Source organism: Saccostrea cucullata, unplaced genomic scaffold (genome assembly GCF_032062105.1).
Source record: "Saccostrea cucullata isolate Sc308-1 unplaced genomic scaffold, CSIRO_AGI_Scuc_v1 ctg181, whole genome shotgun sequence".
NCBI lineage: Eukaryota > Metazoa > Mollusca > Bivalvia > Ostreida > Ostreidae > Saccostrea > Saccostrea cuccullata.
Window position 1 is genome coordinate 143,892 of NW_026936455.1, and position 21,080 is coordinate 164,971.

Below are 21,080 nucleotides of genomic sequence, written 5' to 3' on the forward strand. Positions count from 1 at the left end.
AATCACAAATATTTTTTAATGAAACGAAGGGGAAACGCTTAAAAGTATGACGGTGCTTATCTGTTATATTCAAGTGTGGCGACTATCATAAACGCACATTGTTTAAAATACGATATTTTGGAAGGTAAACACGATATTCCTTTGAATTTTGCAGGAAACTAAGAAATCCGGCCCATACTTCACCGATGGAGTAACTTTGGGTAACGGGTGTGCATTGACCTTAAGCCATGTTTGTAGGTCAAAGGTCAAAGTCATAGCAGATTTGTATGAACATTCTTGCTCGAAGCATATTTTCTCTCCTATAAGTCCCATGTTGCTCATAATTCACTCACAGGGTGCCTTTGGTCAGTGAATGTGCAGTGACCTTCACCCACGGAGTGCTTTTGGGTAACCGGTGTGCAGTGATCTTGAACCATATTTCAAGATCAAGGTCATAGCTGAATTATATGAAAAATTCTTGTCCGGAGCATATCTTCTCTCTCCTTGGCCCAATCTGGCTCATACTTCACCCACAGAGTGCCTTTTTGGTAAAGGGTGTGCAGAGACCTTGAGCAAAGTTTTAAGGTCAAGTGTCAGGGTCAAATATAGCCTTTTTTGTTTAAATTCTTGTCTGGAGCATATATTCACTTGGCCTAATCTGACCCATACTTCACAAACAGAGTGCCTTTTGGGTAAATGATGTTCAGTGACCTTGAACCATGTTTCAAAGGTTAAGGTCATAGCAAATTTCTATGAAAAATCCTTGTTCGGAGCATATCTTCTCTCCCCTTAGTCCAATTAGGGTCATACTTCACTCACAGAGTGCCATAGGGTGAAGTGTTTGCAGTGACCTTGCATCATGTTACTAGATCAAAGGTTAAGACCATAGCAGAATTATGTGAAAATTCTTGATCGGAGCATATTTTCTCTCCTATTAGTCGGATGTTGCTCATACTTCACTTTACAGAGTGCCTTTGGTCAGTGAATGTGCAGTGACCTTGAACAAATTTCCTAGGTCAAGGGTCAAGGTAAAAAAAGCCTCTCATTTTAAAGTCTTTGTTCGCTGCATAATTTCTTTCCCTTAAGTCCACTCAGTCTCAAACAAATTGACTGGGTATGGAACATTTGTGATTTCCTTCCATATTATGATAGAGGATATGCAACAATTTTCATAGAGGATACATTTCTAAAAAAAATATTGTATTATTTTTCAGGGAGTAATACTTTTTGTCCCCTTTAATCTCAAACACCTTCAAAATAAACCCTTTTAAGCTATGTTACATTTTGAAGTTCATTGCTAAAAGCGGGGCCCTTTGAGATGGCCACGCTCGAATAATTATGTCATTTTACAGTATTGCAGAAGTTGTGAGGGTGCTTTGTTGAATAAGTTTTTCTGTCTGTAATGATAAGTTATGGAATTATGTTGCTGTCATCTTATATATTTAACAAAACTTCAAAATGTTCACTTTAATAAATGCATTTATTTAAAAACAACTTTAGAGAATGGTATGATATTTTCAAATTATTTCAATAAATATGTCTTCTCAACAATTTTAGAAAGAAAATAAAATATCACCGACGAAAACCAAAGTTCCGTGACGAAGCTTAAAAACAATAAATCTGTACTTAGCTGCACGTGTATTGTGTAATTGGTATCTTTTTATGATCATTATCAAATTTAAAGACTGGTTTCACTAAAAAACACAAAACATTGGCAAACTGACCATTAGGATAGAAGGGAGAACCGTTGGAATGGTGATATCTGTACCACGTTTTACTCATTTCTATTTTAGTGTTTAATTGTCCTTGATATTACTTTTAGAAATTAACAACCAGTTTCAAAACCCATTTAAAAACATTTTTTCTATTATAGGCTGTGCGTCATTTTCATCGCCAATTTATCACAATTTGAAAGTTTTGGACAAAATTTAACTAGACCGGAAATGACCTTAATCTTCGACTGAGGCCAAAATTTCGCGTCAGACCAGGTTAAATGCGTGTTAAATTGTCCCGAAATAATCTTAGAAACACGAAAACAAACAATTTCAATCGTATGAAAATGATAAGAAATCGGTGCTCATGACAGTCTAATATTAGCTCGCAAGTAATCTGAATCATCCTTAAAGCGGTGCACTTACGTGCAAAACTAGTATAGTTTTTTTTAATTTAGCCCCCTTCTTGGTCTTATCATTTCAGTAAAATCCGTAGCACTGAGTATCCTGATCCCCCCAACAAGGTCTGTGCTATTTTTAATACTTAATTTACTCACACATACACGTTTAAGTGTGGAAAGTATCATAAAATACCCATAAATTATCCCTATTTATTAATTTCATATGGATCTTAATTCACTGTAAAATTTTATATTACAGTTTGTCCTCTTATACTTCATTTTATTTAACGACAAAAATGCTTACCACTGTGTGTATTTTTTTTTTTAGAAGCCATTTCAAAAACTTCGCGAAATACTAACTGTATCACAATTCAAATCATCCGCCAAGAATTCTTGGGTTTTTTTTCCAATAATCTATGAAAGTCAACGATGAACAAGTTGTCTAAAATCGGCGAAACTCTTAACTTCCGGCCGAGGAAATGTGATTTGCAGAGAAATGTTGGAAAACGCGTGCTTGCAGCGAACATACTGCAAGATTCAGCCCGATTAGATTTTATTTCAATAAATCAGAGCTTCTGATGTCTGAGAAAGACCCGATTTTGGCGAGAAATTCTCGTTATTAGCCAGAAAATGCCCCTAAGCGGATTCTAACATCGAGGCTAGTTTCCTGCCTTGTTTTGTTCATAGTATAGTAGATATATTTTTTTAACAATTAAGATGGGGAGTGCCTATGTTTTTTACCATAGATTAAAGAAATTATTTATTGTATGCATTTGTTCTTTAAAACTTAAAAAAATATTCGGTGAAGTTTTGTTCAGTGTATACATGCGGTATTACCCGATTCCCCTGTAGAAAAAGCCACAAAACTTTATCTATCTATACAGCGTTATCAACATAACTAAATTAAACCTTATCACTGAAAGGTCATGGAATTAGCCTAACGGAAATGGTAAGGTTGGACATTTACATTGTTTCTATACTCACCTTAATTTTCGCTGGAAGAATTTAAAATTTTCATAGATGATGAAAAAATCTCTACCTAATGATAAAACACTTGAACTTGAAGAGAAATGTTTTTGTTACATTTATGCAATTGGTTAAACAATGAATCATTAATATAAATAACAGAGTGTTGCAGAGACACAGATACTTTAAAGAGGAGAAACGCAATATATTGTCTCGGCTCAAGACTTTTTTAGAGGAAAGAATTCTTTTGAGTGTGTTATAAATAAAATGGTTCTGATACACGGTGGCAGAAAGATGGCATGGATTTTAATTGTCTGCGACAGAGCAATTCAAGTTGATAACTTTTCTTTGTTACGTAACTGTAAGTGTTTATTTCCAGCATGACATAAATATATTTGAACAGAATGCTTCCGCAATTAATCATTTTTATGTAATATTCATTATGTGAATGCTGTGTGCTGCATACATATCAGCAAGAACAGGAAAAATAAATTATCCTTTTAGTTTATTTTTTGAAATTTTTATTGAAGAAAAATGGATCATACTTGAGATTTAAACTCGAGGATTTTACAATGCATAAAATTGATCTATTGTAGATAATAAATGTATACAATGTAAATTTTGCACAGCAGTTCGAGTAAAGTAATTTGTGAGGTAGACGAGAGACAAATTAACTTAATTATGTAATACATTATTTTAGAATACTATTCAATGCAGAATAATTTGATTTAAGAGGAAATTACTCCTCGATCCAAACTGCGTTCCCGAATCATTTAAACAAAGCACAAAATTTAAGTAATATACAAATTGACACTGATTGTAAGAATGAAATGGTTTGCTGGGAATAAGCAGACTTCTAAGGAATGCTCGCAATTACATCTTGTATACGTCCTCAGCGAATAGTGTACCAGGTCGACGGGGTATGCTTACTTCTCCACAGCACTTTATTCCAACTTTGATGTTTTTAAAAACACATCAGTCTGTGCTCTGCTTCCAATGCGTATCGTTTCAATTAAAATTTTAACTTGCTTAGCGTTAACGTTCTTATTATGTTCCCCAAACGGAGTTTGGGAACATATTGTTTTTACTCGGTTTCTTACTATTATTATGTTCCCCAAACGAAGTTGGGGAACATATTGTTTTTACTCTGTTTCTTATTATTATTATTATTTTTCTTCTTCTTCTTCTTCCTGGAACTTTTTTGTCCGGGAATGATCTTGTAAACTGTTCGTCCGATGTAGGTAAAACCTTTTTAGGGTTAGTAGACATGTTATGTAGATTTGCGGAATCAAGGTCATTTTGCGTGCACGTGCTTGCAAGAGCGTGCACGTGCAACACGTGAAATGACCAATATAATAGATATAGCCACAACTGTTCTATTTTTAGATGAAATGCTTTGAAACTCATCATGTGAGGATATATTAGTAGTATAGACATGACGACATGGTGAAAATAGCAAGATCTCACGCGCATGCACGTGCACTTCGCTCTGATTGGCTGCAACTAAAGTCTCAATATCTTTCTTGTTTTTTGACGAAATCCTTTGAAATTTTGAACATAGCCATGTATTAGGATATCCTACAACTTGAAATAAAGCAATTATCATGAAAACACGTGCATGCAAATGCGCTGCAATCTGATTGGCTGAAACTTCAAACAGCTATAACTCCCTTGGTTGTCAACCAAACAGGATGGGATTTGGAACATAAATAGATATAATGGACTTCTACAAGTAGGTATGGTCACCATGCACATGCAAACACGTGCGTGTACATGTGCTGCAATCTGATTGGCTGAAACTTTAAACAGCTATAACTCCCTCGGTTTTCAACCAAACAGGATGGGATTTGGAACATAGATAGATATAATGGACTTCTACAAGTAGGTATGGTCACCATGCACATGCAAACACGTGCGTGTACATGTGCTGCAATCTGATTGGCTGAAACTTTAAACAGCTATAACTCCCTTAGTTTTCACCCAAACGGGGTGGAATTTAGAACATAGATAGATGTGATGGACTTCTACAAGAAGGTATGGTCACCATGCTCAGGTATGCACGTGCGTGCACGTGAAATGAGTAAAATCAAACATACACTTGAATGAGAGTATTTTTTAAATAATTTTGGATTAAATACTTTAATATTCAGTGTATTAAAAATATAGATTATGTAGACAAGATGATATGGTCATGATGCAAACGCATTCACATGTGCACGCGTGCAATGCTTAAGATTAAATGATTTTTGTACACTTCTTTGTAAATGTTGTTAAAATCTCAGATGCATAGAGTTTGTCTTATTTAATGAAGCTTACAGGGAATATAGCACCAAAAGGGAATTGGGGAGCGTTTGGGGAACATCTGTAACGGTCCCCGTTACAATTAGCACTAGTTATTAAGGTCTTCCGTCTCCAACGGAAGACCTTCTTGTTTTCGTTCGGTTTCTTTTTGATATTATTATTATTATTCTTCCAACCGATTTTGTGCAAGCGATTTCTCAGAGATGGCTCGTCCGATTTCTACCAAACTTTCAGATCTGAAAGATATTCAATTGATCTTGATAGGTTTTTTTCCTTTTTGATTATCTCACTTCCGGTCGTGAGATATGGACGATTTTCTGATTTTCAGAGGGTCGGCTTGTCCGGGAAACTCCTCCGAAACGACTTAAGATATGGACTTGAGATTTTTAGGGAAAATAGAGGAAGGTTTGGTGAGTTGTAATTGGGTCTCCAAATCTTTCTAGCGCAAAAGGCACCGAAGTTCGGTAGGGCCGAAAAAATGTCTCAGAAATATCTCACAAAATTTGACGCATTTTGTCTCATATCTTCACTCCTGTTCATAATTTGTTAAAACATATTGAAGACAAAATATTCAATATCGCAAGACCTTTCATTTGATATAAAAAAAATAGGGCTGACCCTTCAAATTAGGGGCTAAGAGGGGCCAAAAGTTTTTTATCTATAACTCTCTAATGATCAATTCTTTGTTATACATTATTGATCAAAAGTATTCATCTGAACAATTAGATTATAACTATCTAAGTTGTTTGAAAATTGGCTTATCTGAATTCTAGATATTAATATTTGAAAATCTGAAGCGGGCCCCAGATGGCGGCTGTCTTTGTCAATTCCGCCATTTCGCAATTGGGGTTTATGGAGGCAGCTGAGCGTTTGATTAAACCATTCTGACATACGAATGCATGAAATGTAAACAAAACTACTTGGACTTTCACGTAGTAGTACGTTGCAATTCAGTGTGGATCTTAACACTTAATTTCCGTTTCACTACTTAAGTGTAACTGGGCTAGATACGATATATGTAATGTGTACAAAGACTTTTTAAACGTCGAAATAAAATAAAGGCGATAAGAACGTTTTATTTATTTTATTTCATAAAAGTTCAAAGAAAATGCGCGAATATTTACTCCTGGCGTTTGGCGCAAATTATTAATAGTGACCCGCCTTTTATGATTCTTAGACAGGTGTACTGTTGCAAAAGTATACACACAAGTATATTTAGAGCAGTACTCCCAAAAGCTTAATGGTTTGCGCGTTGGGGATAAAACAGAAAAAGGCGACATGGGTTCAATCCTCTTTGCGACCAAAATTTTGAATCTTTTTCTGTGATATTCATGGCATAAGTAAAGGCCCCTATTTGCTGACTTAACGTATAATCAGTTTCTTGATTTGATAAAGAAGAAATTAAATATCTTTGAATGTCTTAGAACTTTCGCAAGCGTAGGTTCAACGTTTTCTTAAACACTAAAAAATATTCATTTCATTTTCTCATAAATAGGCTGCGCGGGTAATACACATGGTGCCAATGTGCAGGTAAGGTCTTCCCCGTGATGGGCAATGGACCTGTAGAAAACCTTCTCTGGTTCTGCAGAGTCGAGTTTTTAGCAAATAAAATGTATGAAAATGCACGAATATTTACTCGTGGCGTTTGGCGCATATTATTGATAGTGACCCGCCTTTTATGATTCTTAGACAGGTGTACTGTTGCAAAAGTATACACACAAGTATATTTAGAGCAGTACTCCCAAAAGCTTTATGGTTTGCGCGTTGGGGATAAAACAGAAAAAGGCGACATGGGTTCAATCCTCTTTGCGACCAAAATTTTGAATCACTTTTCAGCTCGATTATACGAGATTTTTTTTCCTGAATCGGACGGAAGACCTCTCGTTGCTAGCAACGAGATCGTTTCTAGTTATTATTCTTATTTGTTCTCCGGTACTTTTTTTGTCCGCGAGTGTTCTCAGAAACTGTTCACCCAACTGAGCTAAAACCTTTTTAGGGTTAATAGGTGTGTAGTGTAGGTGTGCGGAACGAAGGTCATTTTGCGCGCATACGCCTGCACGTGCGTGCGCGTGAAATGAGTGAATTGACTGATATACTTAGTATAGCTATAACTTTTACATTTTTTGATGAAATGCTTTGAAACTCATCATATAAGGATATATTAATAGTGTTAATAATATGACGCTGTCAAATTAGCAAGAACTCACGCGCATGCACGTGCGCTGCAATCTGATTGGCTGAAACAAAAATCTCAATATCTCTTTTGTTTTTCGACGAAATGCTATGAAATTTTAAACATTGTCATGAATTAGGATATCCTACAACATAATATAGAAAAAAATTCATGAAATCACGCGCATGCACGTGCGCTGCAATCTGATTGGCTGAAACTTTAAATGGCTATATTTCCTTTGTTTTTTGACGAAATGCTTTGAAATTTAAAACATAGTCATGCATTAGGATATCCTGCAATATGATATACAAAAAAATCATGAAATCACGCGCATGCACGTGTGCTGCAATCTGATTGGCTGAAACTTTAAATGGCTACATCTCCTTTGTTTTTTGACAAAATGCTTTGAAATTTAAAGCATAGTCATGCATTAGGATATCCTGCAATATGATATACAAAAAATTTCAAGAAATCACGCGCATGCACGTGTGCTGCAATCTGATTGGCTGAAACTTTAAAAGGCTATATCTCCTTTGTTTTTTGACGAAATGCTTTGAAATCTAAATCATAGTCATGCATTAGGATATTCTACAATATGATTTTGAAGAAAAAAAATTGAAATCACGTAGATGCACGTGTGCTGCAATCTGATTGGCTGAAACTTGAAATGGCTATTATTCCCTTGGTTTTCAACCAAACAGGATTGGATTTAGAACATAAATAGATATAAGAGCTTCCTACAAGAAGGTATGGTAATCATGCACGTGCATGCACGCGCGTGCATTTGGAATGAATACACTTGAATGAGTGATTTTTAATACTTTTGGACTAAATGCTTTAATATATAACGTATATTTAAATATATAGAAAGTGTAGACAAGATTATATGATCACTACGCACGTGCATTCACATGGGCACGCGTGCAATGTTAAAATTTGAATATAATTGGTATCCTTTTGGGAAAACGTTGTAAACTAAAAAATGCACAGATGTTGTCCTATTTAATAAAGCTTACAGGGAATATGGCACCAAAAGGGAGTTGGGGAGCGTTTGGGGAACATCTGTAACGGTTCCCGTTACAATTAGCACTAGTTATTATTATTCTTTTTTTTCTTCTTTGTTCTCCGGTACTTTTTTTGTCCGCGAGTGTTCTCAGAAACTGTTCACCCAACTGAGCTAAAACCTTTTTAGGGTTAATAGGTGTGTAGTGTAGGTGTGCGGAACGAAGGTCATTTTGCGCGCATACGCATGCACGTGCGGGCGCGTGAAATGAGTGAAATGGCGGATATACTTTATATAGCCATAACGTTAACATTTTTTGATGAAATACTTTAAAACTCATTATATGAGGATATATTAATAGTGTAGATAATATGACACTGTCAAATTAGCACGAACTCACGCGCATGCACGTGCGCTTCGCTCTGATTGGCTGAAACAAAAATCTCAATATTCTTTCTGTTTTTTGACGAAATGCTATGAAATTTAAAATATAGGCATACTTTATGATGTACTACAATATGATTTATAACAATTTACATGTAAACACGCGCATGCACGTGCGCTGCAATCTGATTGGCTTAAACTTAAAATGGCTATAACTTCCTTGTTTTTCAACCAAACAGGATGGGATTTAGAACATAGACAAACATAACAGACTCCTACAAGAAGATATGGTCGACATGCACATGCATGCACGTGCGTGCACGTGAAATGAGTAAAATTACAAATACACTAAATTAAAACGTATTTTTTAATTCTTTTGGATAAAACGCTATAATTTCTAGTATATAAATAGTGTAGACAAGATGATATGGTCATTACGCACATGCATTCAAATGCACACGCGTGCAATGCATAAATCTGAATATACTTAATATACTTCTGGGAAAACAGTGTTATAGTCTAAAAGGCATAGAGTTCGTCTTATTTAATGAAGCTTACAGGGATTAAGGCACCAAAAGGGAGTTGGGGAGCGTTTGGGGAACATCTGTAACGGTTCCCGTTACAATTAGCCCTAGTTTCCCATTGCATTCCAGGCCTATTTTTTGTTTATTTATTTTTTGGTAGTCTGGGTTTTTAAAAATTATTTATAACAAGAGGCCCAGGGGCCACATCGCTCACTTTAGTTCTGGCTATGTAATTTACTAAAAGCAAAAATCAGTTAAGTATTGAAAAAATTAAATAATAAAGTGGGTTCAAGTGGGGTCATGATTTGAACAAACTTGAATCTACACCACATGAGGATGCTTCCATATAATTATGACCAATGATGGCTTTGCAACTGTTCTTGAGAAGATTTTAAAAATTTTCCCTATGTATTCCTATGTTAAAATTTGAACCCTGACCCATCATCATGGCCCCACCCTACCCCTTAGGTCATGACATGAACAAACTTGAATCTGCACTACCTGAGGAAGCTTCCACATGACTTTCATCTTTCCTGGCCAACTAGTTCTTGAGAAGATTTTTAAAAGATTTTCCCTATGTATTCCTATGTTAAACTTTGACCCCTCCAATCATGGCCCTACCATACCACTGGGGGTCATGATTTGAACAAACTTGAATCTACACTACCAGAGGATGCTTTCACATGAGTTTCATTTTCCCTGGCCCAGTGGTTCTTGAGAAGAAGATTTTTAAAGATATTCCCTGTGTATTCCTATGTTAAACTTTGACCCCCATTGTGGCCCAATCTTACCCCCGGGGTCATTATTTGAACAAACTTGAATCTACACTACCAGAGGATGCTTCCACATGAGTTTCATCTTTCCTAGCCAAGTGGTTCTTGAGAAGAAGATTTTTAAAACATGCCATTAATTTTTCATTAATTCATAATTATGTCCCCTTGGAAAAAGGCTTGGCCCTTCATTTTAACAAACTTGAATCCCCTATACCCAAGGAATAGGCCAAGGATACTTTGTTGCAAGTTTGGTTGAAATTTGCCCAGTGGTTCTTGAGAAGAAGATGAAAATGTGAAAAGTTTACGACGACAAACAACGACGACAGACAACGGACAAATTTTGATATAGCTCACTTGAGCCTTCGGCTCAGGTGAGCTAAAAATGGAATATGGCATGTGTACATATTAAAATATCCGTCTTAAAAAAACAATTCCCGTTGCGAAATTATTGATTTTTTTAAATAAAATAAAAATACAAATAAAGTGGGCGATTATCCATGTAAGAACTAAGCAAAAGAAGGACAATCCAAGTGTAAATGTATACAAACGACTATAAGCTAGAATGGACTTTTTCTATAAACCTTTTTTCGATTTATAATTTTTTATAACTTGGATCTAAAGAAATGAATTACAGACTTTGCCAAGCAGGAAACGCATATGAATATGTAAACACAAACTGTTCTTTAGCTCTTGTATTTTAAGATCTGAAGATTTAAAGCAAATATAATAATGATTTCTTAAATTTTAATGTTTTCATTTGTCTAGATTCTGACATCAGTTTTTACACTATTTTTCTTTGCCTACTTGAAGCCATGCGGAGGTAAGAAAATAAAAACTTTCCATGTAATTATTTATATTCATGTACATTGAATTAAGCTTTCTGTGCGTAAGAAAAGAGTCTAAATCTAAGTGTCATCAACCATTTTACAACTAATTTTACTAGTCATGAGCTCGTTAACAATTTGAAAATTGTAAATTAGTGAAAGAAACATGAGATGTACATGTACGGAAGATCAGCTAGTTTCAATGTAGAAAAAAAATCACGTGTTGACATGGTGAGATGTTGGAAAAAAGGGATATGGATATGCTGTTGTTACATGATTTGAACAGAAAATGAATACAAAACAAGAGTTGGAACATTTATACACATATTAAGATACAGAAAGTAAAGCTTTATGACAAACGAGATGACTTTAACTTTTCAGTCGTAAACTTCCATTTTATGCAGCAATTTCGTTATTCCCCGTTTATGACAACGAGCACACGGCGGGTTTGACCGGTCGGCAGGGGATATTCCTGCCTCCATGGCACCTGATCCCACTTCTGATGTTTTAGAGGTCCGTATTTGCTCTGTTCCTGTTTTTTTTAATTATTATTTATTGGACTTTGAGGTTGTATACCGTTATCCATATATTTTATTGTTCTTTTGAATGATCTTTTGTTGTCGTATTTTGGATTACTTTTTTAATAAGAACGGTTGAGCTTTTTTTATTTTTATTTTTTGACTACGGAATATCCGTCTCTTTAATCAATATTTGGGGCTTACTACAGGTGTCATCCGTCAGGGGATGCTCACTCCCCCTAGGCACCTGATCTCACCTCTGAAATTTCCAGGAGTTCGTGTTTTATGCATTGTTCTTAGTTTGTTTACTGCTGATCTCACCTCTGAAATTTACAGGAGTTCGTGCTTTATGCATTGTTCATAATTTGTTTACTGTTTTCATTGATAACTGTTAGATAATTTCATTTTAAAATGTGAGACATTCACTTCACATTCATTTCACATTTATGCAAGCGCTGAACGTAATTTTCGCATTTTCTGTTTTTATTAAACTTGAAATTATCAAGGAAAGTTGGCTTTGTTATTTAGTCCAAATTAAAAATTACTTTTGTTTCCCCTATCGCGACCGACCCAATTAAATCGCGCCGACTGAAAAGATTTTTTAGATAAGATGATTCAAAAAAAAATTTTTATTGTCAACCAAGTGTTATAAAATACAATTTCATCAAAATCAGTTTATATCAGAACGTCCGACATTGTTCTACTGTGATTTTCAAGCATTTGATGGAAACAAAATAGCGCCCAGATGTGATTACAGAGAAGTAGTTCATAACACAACGGCGATGTCTCAATCTTACATGCCTTTAGCTAGAATCCTTCACTCTTTAAACAATTTGAATAAAGGACGTTAAACAACGAACAAACAATTCTGTCTGTTGAATTTCAGGTACGTAATACATGGAAAGGCCAGCCTCATGAGCAGATGAGGGGTCCACCTTGTGAACACATCATTCTTTCACTGCATTTTATTTGAGTTTTGATCTAATAAACAATTCATCTATGTTCCCATGTTTACTATATGCCATTATGGAATCATAGGAGCTGTTGTAAATATGTCTGCATATTCATCCTAATAAATATTATTCAGTTCTTCTTTTTCATGCCTTTATTTACGGGTTAAATTTCACGACTATGACATTGTTTTATAACCCTAGAATTTTAATCATTTGTAGAATCGGTCTGGTTCATTTAAATATTGTTTAAATACTTTTTCCAAATAGTTTTAAAATAATAAGTTAGCTTCCTGAGACGTCCAGTGTATTTTTTTCTTTAATTAGGCCCTTGAAGATTGGTTGTTTCTTTGCTTTTGATCCCTTCGAGATTTGTTGGGACGACATTTGAACATTTCCCCATTGCTCCAAATTTAGACGTCCTACGCACTTTTTTGCCATTAACTTGATTAAGCAGTGGGGATCTTTTTGAATCAGCATACAACAACGCATCTGCGACACTGGAATAAGTTTTTATGGTCCCTTCTGAAGGACCGTTTTCAATGTTCCTCATTGGTATTTGAACCTGCGACTTAAAATTAGCAACTTACGTCTTAACTCCAAAGCAAAATGCTCTACAACCACGGCATATCTCATGGCCCTCAAAAAGTACACAGACTTTTTTTATTCGATTTATATAAATGTACTCTGGCGTGAGATATTTCATAAGTTCATCTAAATTACAGTTGTAAATTAATTAATCGTAAATTTTGCTTTTAAATGGCATATGTATGATACTTAGCATTTTGTTCACAATCGCTTTCTTTCGTACTTTTCTTACTTATAAATATAATTTTCCATTAAATTTTAGAATGTATTTTCAAAGCTACTGTCAGAAAATAAAATCGTTTACCTACCGACCGACCCAACTTGAGAATTTAGGGTCGGGTTAGGGGAAACAAAGATATTTTTAATTCCGGCCTAATAGCTATGGTCCTAATAAAGTCAAAATTATTTTTCAATCATAGAATTTTCAAATTTCCCAGCTTTCTGATTTGATATACCTGTAACAATAAAAGTACGAACGGATTTTTAGCTTCAAAATGTCATGATGACATCAACAACTTTTAATATTTGAGGATTAAAAATGTATCAAAGAATTTGAATCCCCCCATATGTTTCAACATTCGAGAGCCATGGCTTTAAGCACTGCCAATAATTTAGTTATTTAATTAGTATATGTAAGTGTACTTAAAGGTACTTATGTAATATGTTTTTATTCCCGTTTTGTTTTCCAGGAATTCTAGCCGTCTGCAAAAAGAATTCACAGTTCTTGTGCAATGATGAACAACCGACATTCCTTGTGGGCGCCAATCAGGCGTGGTTTAACTACGCCACGGGAGACTTCGGAAACCGTCTGTATTTTACTGTCTCCATGATCCCTCTTAAAGCGTATCTTACCGGACTTAAAGCGGCTGGCGGAAATTCCATCAGTTTGTTTTATTTTCTTCCATTCATTTCTCTCTTTCCCTCTCTCTCTCTGTTTTAATTTTTTTAGCTCACCTGAGCCGAAGGCTCAAGTGAGCTTTTCTGATCACATTTTGTCCGTCGTCCGTCCGTCTGTCTGTCTGTCTGTCTGTCCGCCTGTAAACTTTTCACATTTTCGACTTCTTCTCAAGAACCACTGGGCCAATTTTGACCAAACTTGGTACAAAGCATCCTTGGGTGAAGGGGAATTTAAGGTATTAGGGGTGTAATGGCCATGACCTTGAATATGACCTAATTAAGCATAGTTATAATGAACAACACTTTCGGCAATATTTCCCTTAGTTTCATGCAATTTTGTCCATACATATTTCTTATGTGCTCATTAATGTAACTGTACCCTCTCGCCAGTGGTGCACCCTTAATAGACAAAGGGTAGAGATGTAATTTTTCTAGTAAGCCAGAGAACAGTTTAATGTTTCATGTATTCATCTGTGAAAGTAAGCCCTAGGATTGTAGACATTCAATTTTTTTTAGTTCAGAGTCATCAGATGTGATATATGAATACTTGTAATCGAGAGAACTTGTCTGCTTTCAGTGAAAATTTTAGCAATATTGTTATAAAACCGTTTATATTATTCTGCCATAGAAAATTATGGTAGGGATGATCAATAAGAAAACATAGAAAATTTTGTGTGACATGTATTTGTGATAATATAACCACAAAAAAGAATTATTCTATCCACAATATTTATCTATATTCTACATCAGAGTGATGTACCCCCTAAAAATGTAAGCCATTATTTTTTTTGGTTCATGGTATAGGGTAGGTTGTAATGAAATAACTAATGAGCTTGAGCATATATAAACAAAAGATGATTGTCATACTAAACTCAATTCAGATTAGATTCATTTGCTCAGAAAATTGACCTCTTCTCACACTGACCTTGACCTAGATAGGGTTTACAAAATAAACTACATTTTTGCAGTTCCCATGTGTATAAAGTTCTTAATAGTTTTTATTTACTTTACAATGAAGGCTAAAATATATCTGACAGATCGCAAAACACTGATCAAAGGGTTTTAAAAACGATATTGTGCCTCACATATATTATAAATTAACAAAATATGCATAAATAAATATGTTGACCCACCCCCCCCCCCCCCCGTTTCTGACGCGGCTAAACTCATTCAAAAAATAAATAAATAAAAAACCCACACAGATAAAATTCACCCTGACCTTACCCAGAATATTTTTTTGTTCTCATAACTGATATAATTTTTTTTGTTAAAGTTCTAAACATATGATTACATTATTTTTACTGATCGATCTATTTAGATCATCTCAGATATTTCACGTACATGTGTGATAACATCATTACATGGATAATTGAACGTGACATTAATTTATGTTGCATGAGTATCTAGATATTTTAAGTCTGTTTTTTCAATTATTTTTCAAGAAACCATCAATATTTCAAAAATCCTGAGAATCATTTAGCACGGCCACAGGTTTGCACAATTCCAGAATATTACATTATGTAGAGATTATATGTACACAACATCTGTCGATTTATTGCAGATTCCACAATACACGCCATGCTATTAATATTGTAACATACATTATTCTCTCAAACAGTTAGCTGATACTAAGAGAATCACAAAATTACAATGAAAAGTTACTTCGTTTGTTTTTTCGAAATCGGTGCTATTTTTAGAAGTTGGAAAAACCCTTGTAATGTGTATATGAAGATAACATCGTTTTAACTGCATATTTTGCCAACCCAAATTATAGTATGGTGTTTTCTATTTAATATCATATCAATTCTTTCCTTTGATTAGTTATAATCTGTTCCTTTGGTGTATGTTTTATGATAGCGTCCTAGGCCGTCTTGACGACGCGCCATTTTTGTTTACGAAGATAGATGTTCCGAGAACTGCCGATGTCAAACACCTCGGCATTTTAACCGGAAGTGGCCTATTACACCGCTAAATCCTTAAATTGTTAAAATGAAGGGACATATCCCCTCGCAAGGGGAGATAATCAAGAAAAGACAAAAATAGGGTGGGGTCATTAAAAAATCTTCTTCTCAAGAACCACTGGGCCAGAAAAGCTGAAACTTATGTGAAAGCATCCTAGGGTAGTGTAAATAATAAATTGTTCAAATCATGACCCCCGGGGGAAGGGCGGGGCCACAATGGGGAATCAAAGTTTTACATAGAAATATATAGGAAAAATCTTTGAAAATCTTCTTCTCAAGAACTACTGGGCTAGAAAAGCTGAAACTTACGTGAAAGCATCCTAGGGTAGTGTAGATATTAAATTGTTCAAATCATGACCCCCGGGGGAAGGGCGGGGCCACAATGGGGAATCAAAGTTTTACATAGAAATATATAGGAAAAATCTTGGAAAATCTTCTTCTCAAGAACTACTGGGCTAGAAAAGCTGAAACTTACGTGAAAGCATCCTAGGGTAGTGTAGATATTAAATTGTTCAAATCATGACCCCCCGGGGGAAGGGCGGGGCCACACTGGGGAATCAAAGTTTTACATAGAAATATATAGGAAAAATCTTTGAAAATCTTCTTCTCAAGAACTACTGGGCCAGAAAAGCTGAAACTTATGTGGAAGCATCCTAGGGTAGTGTAGATATTAAATTGTAAAAATCATGACCCCCGGGGGAAGGGCGGGGCCACAATGGGGAATCAAAGTTTTACATAGAAATATATAGGAAAAATCTTGGAAAATCTTCTTCTCAAGAACTACTGGGCCAGAAAAGCTGAAACTTATGTGGAAGCATCCTGGGATAGTGTAGATTCTAAATTGTAAAAATAATGACCCACGGGGGTAGGGCGTGGCCACAATGGGGAATCAAAGTTTTACATAGAAATATATAGGAAAAATCTTGGAAAATCTATCTCTTAAAAACCACTGTGCCAGAAAAGTTGAAACTTATGTGGAAGCATTCTTGGGTAGTGTAGATTCTAAATTGTTCAAATCATGACCCCCGGGGAAAGAGCGAGGCCACAATGGGGAATCAAAGTTTTACATAGAAATATATAGGAAAAATCTTTGAAAATCTTCATCTCAAGAACCACTGGGCCAGAAAAGCTGAAACTTAAGTGGAAGCATCCTGGTATAGTGTAGATTCTAAATTAAATCATGACCCCCGGGGGAAGGGTGGGGCCACAATTGGTAATCAAAGTTTTACATAGAAATATATTGTAAAAATCTTTAAAAATCTTCTTCTCAAGAACCACCGGGCCAGAAAAGTTGAAACTTATGTGGAAGCATTCTTGGGTAATGTAGATTTTAAATTGTTCAAATCATGACCCCCAGATCAAGGGTGGAGCCACAATGGGGGGATCAAAGTTTTACATAAAAATATAAAGGAAAAATCTCTGAAAATCTTCTTCTCAAGAACCACTGGGCCAGAAAAGCTGAAACTTATTTGCACATGGAAGGATCCTGGGGTAGTTGATTTCAAAATGTCTTAATTATGATCAGTGGGGTAGGGTGGGGATACATAATGTATTACAAGGGGGAAATCTGGTAAAGAACAGAATGGTCAAAGCTTCTCAGGTGAGCGATGTGGCCCATAGGCCTCTTGTTAGTTTTGCAAGTACTGAAGCTTTATTATCAATTCAATTCTAGACACTTTAGGGGGCCGACTATAGTTTTCTTTGCGCAATATTTCGCGCATCATAGTAAATTGAAGCGTATTTACTGTTTTTATGCAACTCTTTTCGCTGAATTATTAAAATTAAACAAAATTAAGAAATTATAGGTATAAAAATGTAATTACAATTTCATATAACTGATTTTTTAATCGATTTTGCAATTGATAGGTAAGTTGACGTCGCTACAGTGTGTTTTTGACGTTGTGTTAATCTGTAGCTCTTAAAGAAAGGGGTAATAAAAATATTATTACAGAAAAAAAGTAATAAACATACGCTCTTGAAATTTAAAACAAAGAAATTTTAGAATATCTCCAAAATTTTTATTATGTTTTTTTTGTGAATCCATTGTTTACGTCATAATTTGTAGTACTTTATAAAAATAGTAAAATTTGCTAATTTTTTTTTTTTTGCATTTTGAGATGCCCCCTCTGTTAACAAGACGGTAGAATTTTGTGTTTCTTACATATATTGTATAATATAGTATTACTCATAAAATATAGTTTTAACAAAATGTCTATTGTAGTATTTGTATAATTTGCTTTAAAGTGCTAAAAATTGGCATTTTTCTCTATAATCCTATAGTATATGTACCTGTATTTTGAGACGGTCCCTCAAAAATACCTGGACGGTATATATCCCGCAAACTTTGCATGCAGACTGAAGTTAATGTAAGTTATATATGGTATAAAAATGAAGAGATTTGCAATTGTAGTTTTCACACAATAAAACTATAATCGGCCCCCTTAAGCAAACGGAATTTCGATCGACATCTTTTCAGGGTATAACTATGTGTTACACATTAATATTTATTACATGTAGCTGTGCCACTCTTTTAGGGTTGTTCCTCCATATTGAGGGACAAGGAACCCCACTCTTCGGACCCGGGGGTATTGTCACGGGGACAGATCTTCAGCAGTCACTGATACCAGAACTGATGGAGTACTTGAAATTCGCTCACATGAACCAGATCTTTGTGTTTATTTGTCTGTGGAATGGGGCTTTTGTAACCCCCGTCAACAACGAAAGGCTCCAGGGCTTGATTAAGGATGAAATAAAATTGCAGAGCTACATAACAACAGCCCTTACACCGATAGTAAGGATTACATTTTATCAATTTATTTTTTATTGTTTCTGTGTTTGTTGTTTAACGTCCCTCTCAAGAACTGCCCACTCGTATGGATACGCCACCCCTTGTCGGTCTTTTTCGTGCCAGCAAAAGCTTCAGTCGCATGCTTGATGTGTGGTGCAGTGGTTAGAGTCTGATCTAATGTCGAAAAGTAAGGAGTTGATCCTTACGTCGCGGGTTCGAATTACACTGCGGGGCGTGGAGACTTGTCCTTCTGATGAGACCGTTTAAACCGAAGTTCCATGTCGCAGTAGGTGCTGGCACGAAAAAGACCCCTCACTGCTCAAGTGTCCGTAAACTTTTGTCGAGTATAGGTCAGAATGCGATAAATCTTCTTACACAACTGTGTGTCTTTGAGTTGCTTATTCATGGGTTGAATTACTTCAACAAAAAATATTTTATAATAATATCATGTTATTAGGTGACAGCTGTAATGAATGAGCCTGCCTTGGCAGGGTGGGACATTATCAATCAGCCTGAAGGGGTGATGAAGAGGAATGTGTCGGATAAGAATCCCTGTTGGGATAACACGTTTCTGGAACTGAAGGCCTCGGGTAGAGCTATTGGCTGGGCCAAAGAACTGTACACACCTAAGGAAATCCAAAGGTACTTTTATTCTTCATCGCAAATTGCTAGATTCGTGTAAATTAAACAACTGAAAAATTTACTGAAAAGGGTCGTCAAAAATGTGCATCTAAAAAGCCATTGATAAAGAATTCAGAACATATAAATTATTTTTTTAAAGATTCATCAATCTTCAAGCGTCTGCAATTCGTAAACTTTACAAAGCCCAGCAAAAGGAGCCGTTAATTACTGCCAGTTCCTTCAACATCATCACTAACACCTTCCAGTGGAACTGTAAAAACCTGTACCATGACTACTGTTTGAACATCTCAGGGGGCGCTGATGACGTATGTGGATCTAGAAACGTCATAGGATTAATCTTCACCATTCAGTTAACTAACTAAACGGCTACAGAAGGATCTGGAATGGTTCATTAAATGGCCGGGCTCGGTCATTCAGTCACATTCCAGTAGACTTCAGTTATCTTTCGGTAGAATTTCAGTTGACTGAATTGGCAGAAAGGTTCATCCTGTGCATTAAGTCAGCTACACAGTACATGCTGTGGATTCATGTACTTTCCGAAAAATCGGCATAGAAATTAAACTGAAAAAAATGTGCCAAAATATACTAGTATGTCATTCCTGTTATGCTTGAAGAATATAATACTATTTTCTCATCACCCCTAGTGGTTTCGAATTCGTAAGATAATTTCGTCCTTTTAGACTTAGAATTGAATGCTTACTTCAAACCTACTAGAGTATTTAGTAAGTGTTTTACGTTTTACAAACTTTATCTCTATTATGTTACATGTTCGTGTAGCTTGAGAAAGGCGCCTTTGCGCGACAGAGGCAACTTTTGTTGCAATTTTTAAGCCAACTATTTGTTTTACTCTTGTTTTTTATGAAATGGCTCTATTGCTAAATTGATTCTAATTTCCCCAGACGCATGGTCAGAACCCGTAATAAAGTGAACATTTACTCAAATTAAAAAAAAATAAAAAGAGGGGCGGTAGTGGGGAAAGAGTGTTGGGAGGAAGGGAGAGAGTGTTGAGAGGAAGGGAAAGAGTGGGGGAGGGAGGGAGAGAGAGAGTGGGGTTGGAAGGGGGAGATTGGGAAGTAAGGGAAAGATAAAGGGAGGAAAAGAGAGAGATAGTGGGAAGAATGGGAGAAAAAGTGGGGTGAAGGGGAGGAAGATATAGTGAGAAGGACGGGAAAAAAGTGCGGTGGAAGGGAGAGAGAAGTGGAGGAAGATAGAGATAAGCGAAGGATGGGGAAAAAAAGTGGGTTGGAAGGGAGGGAGAGAGAGATTGGGAAGGAAGGGAGACAGAGGAGGAAAAGAGTGTATTGAAAAACAGGGAAAAAGAAGGGGAATGTATATTATTGTGCGTTCATATTTGACACGACATGCCATGAATAATGGCATCCCATTTACTAAGACACCGAAAGCAGAGGACCACAGTTCTTTGAATCTGCTTGCATTGGTTCAGTTTATGAGCACTTCTGACCCTGCCGTCCAATAACTTCTTATTTCTATTTACTAACAGCAACCTCTTCAAATGATTACATTTTATAGACTGGTGTGTAAAATTCAGTCTTTTTCAGGGCTATTTGAGTTTCTGGTCTACACATTCCTTTGATATCAAAAGCGAAGGGCGTTATGATGATTGGGCACCATTCAATGTAAATATGACTAACTTCAATGATTTAGAATTTGACATTTGGAAAAAAAAAATCATACT

At 35.7% G+C, this 21,080-nt stretch overlaps 1 protein-coding gene across 1 annotated transcript in view; it reads left to right on the forward strand.

The window, feature by feature from the left end:
- Nucleotides 1-21,080, forward strand: part of LOC134245627 (mannan endo-1,4-beta-mannosidase-like) — a 28,188-nt gene that overhangs the window by 4,940 nt on the left and 2,168 nt on the right. Inside the window, exons 2-7 of the mRNA XM_062727891.1 lie at nt 10,982-11,036; nt 13,786-13,980; nt 18,489-18,745; nt 19,200-19,384; nt 19,524-19,689; nt 20,944-21,021. Coding sequence (XP_062583875.1) covers nt 10,982-11,036; nt 13,786-13,980; nt 18,489-18,745; nt 19,200-19,384; nt 19,524-19,689; nt 20,944-21,021 — 936 coding nt within the window. The remainder of the gene's footprint in view (nt 1-10,981; nt 11,037-13,785; nt 13,981-18,488; nt 18,746-19,199; nt 19,385-19,523; nt 19,690-20,943; nt 21,022-21,080) is intronic.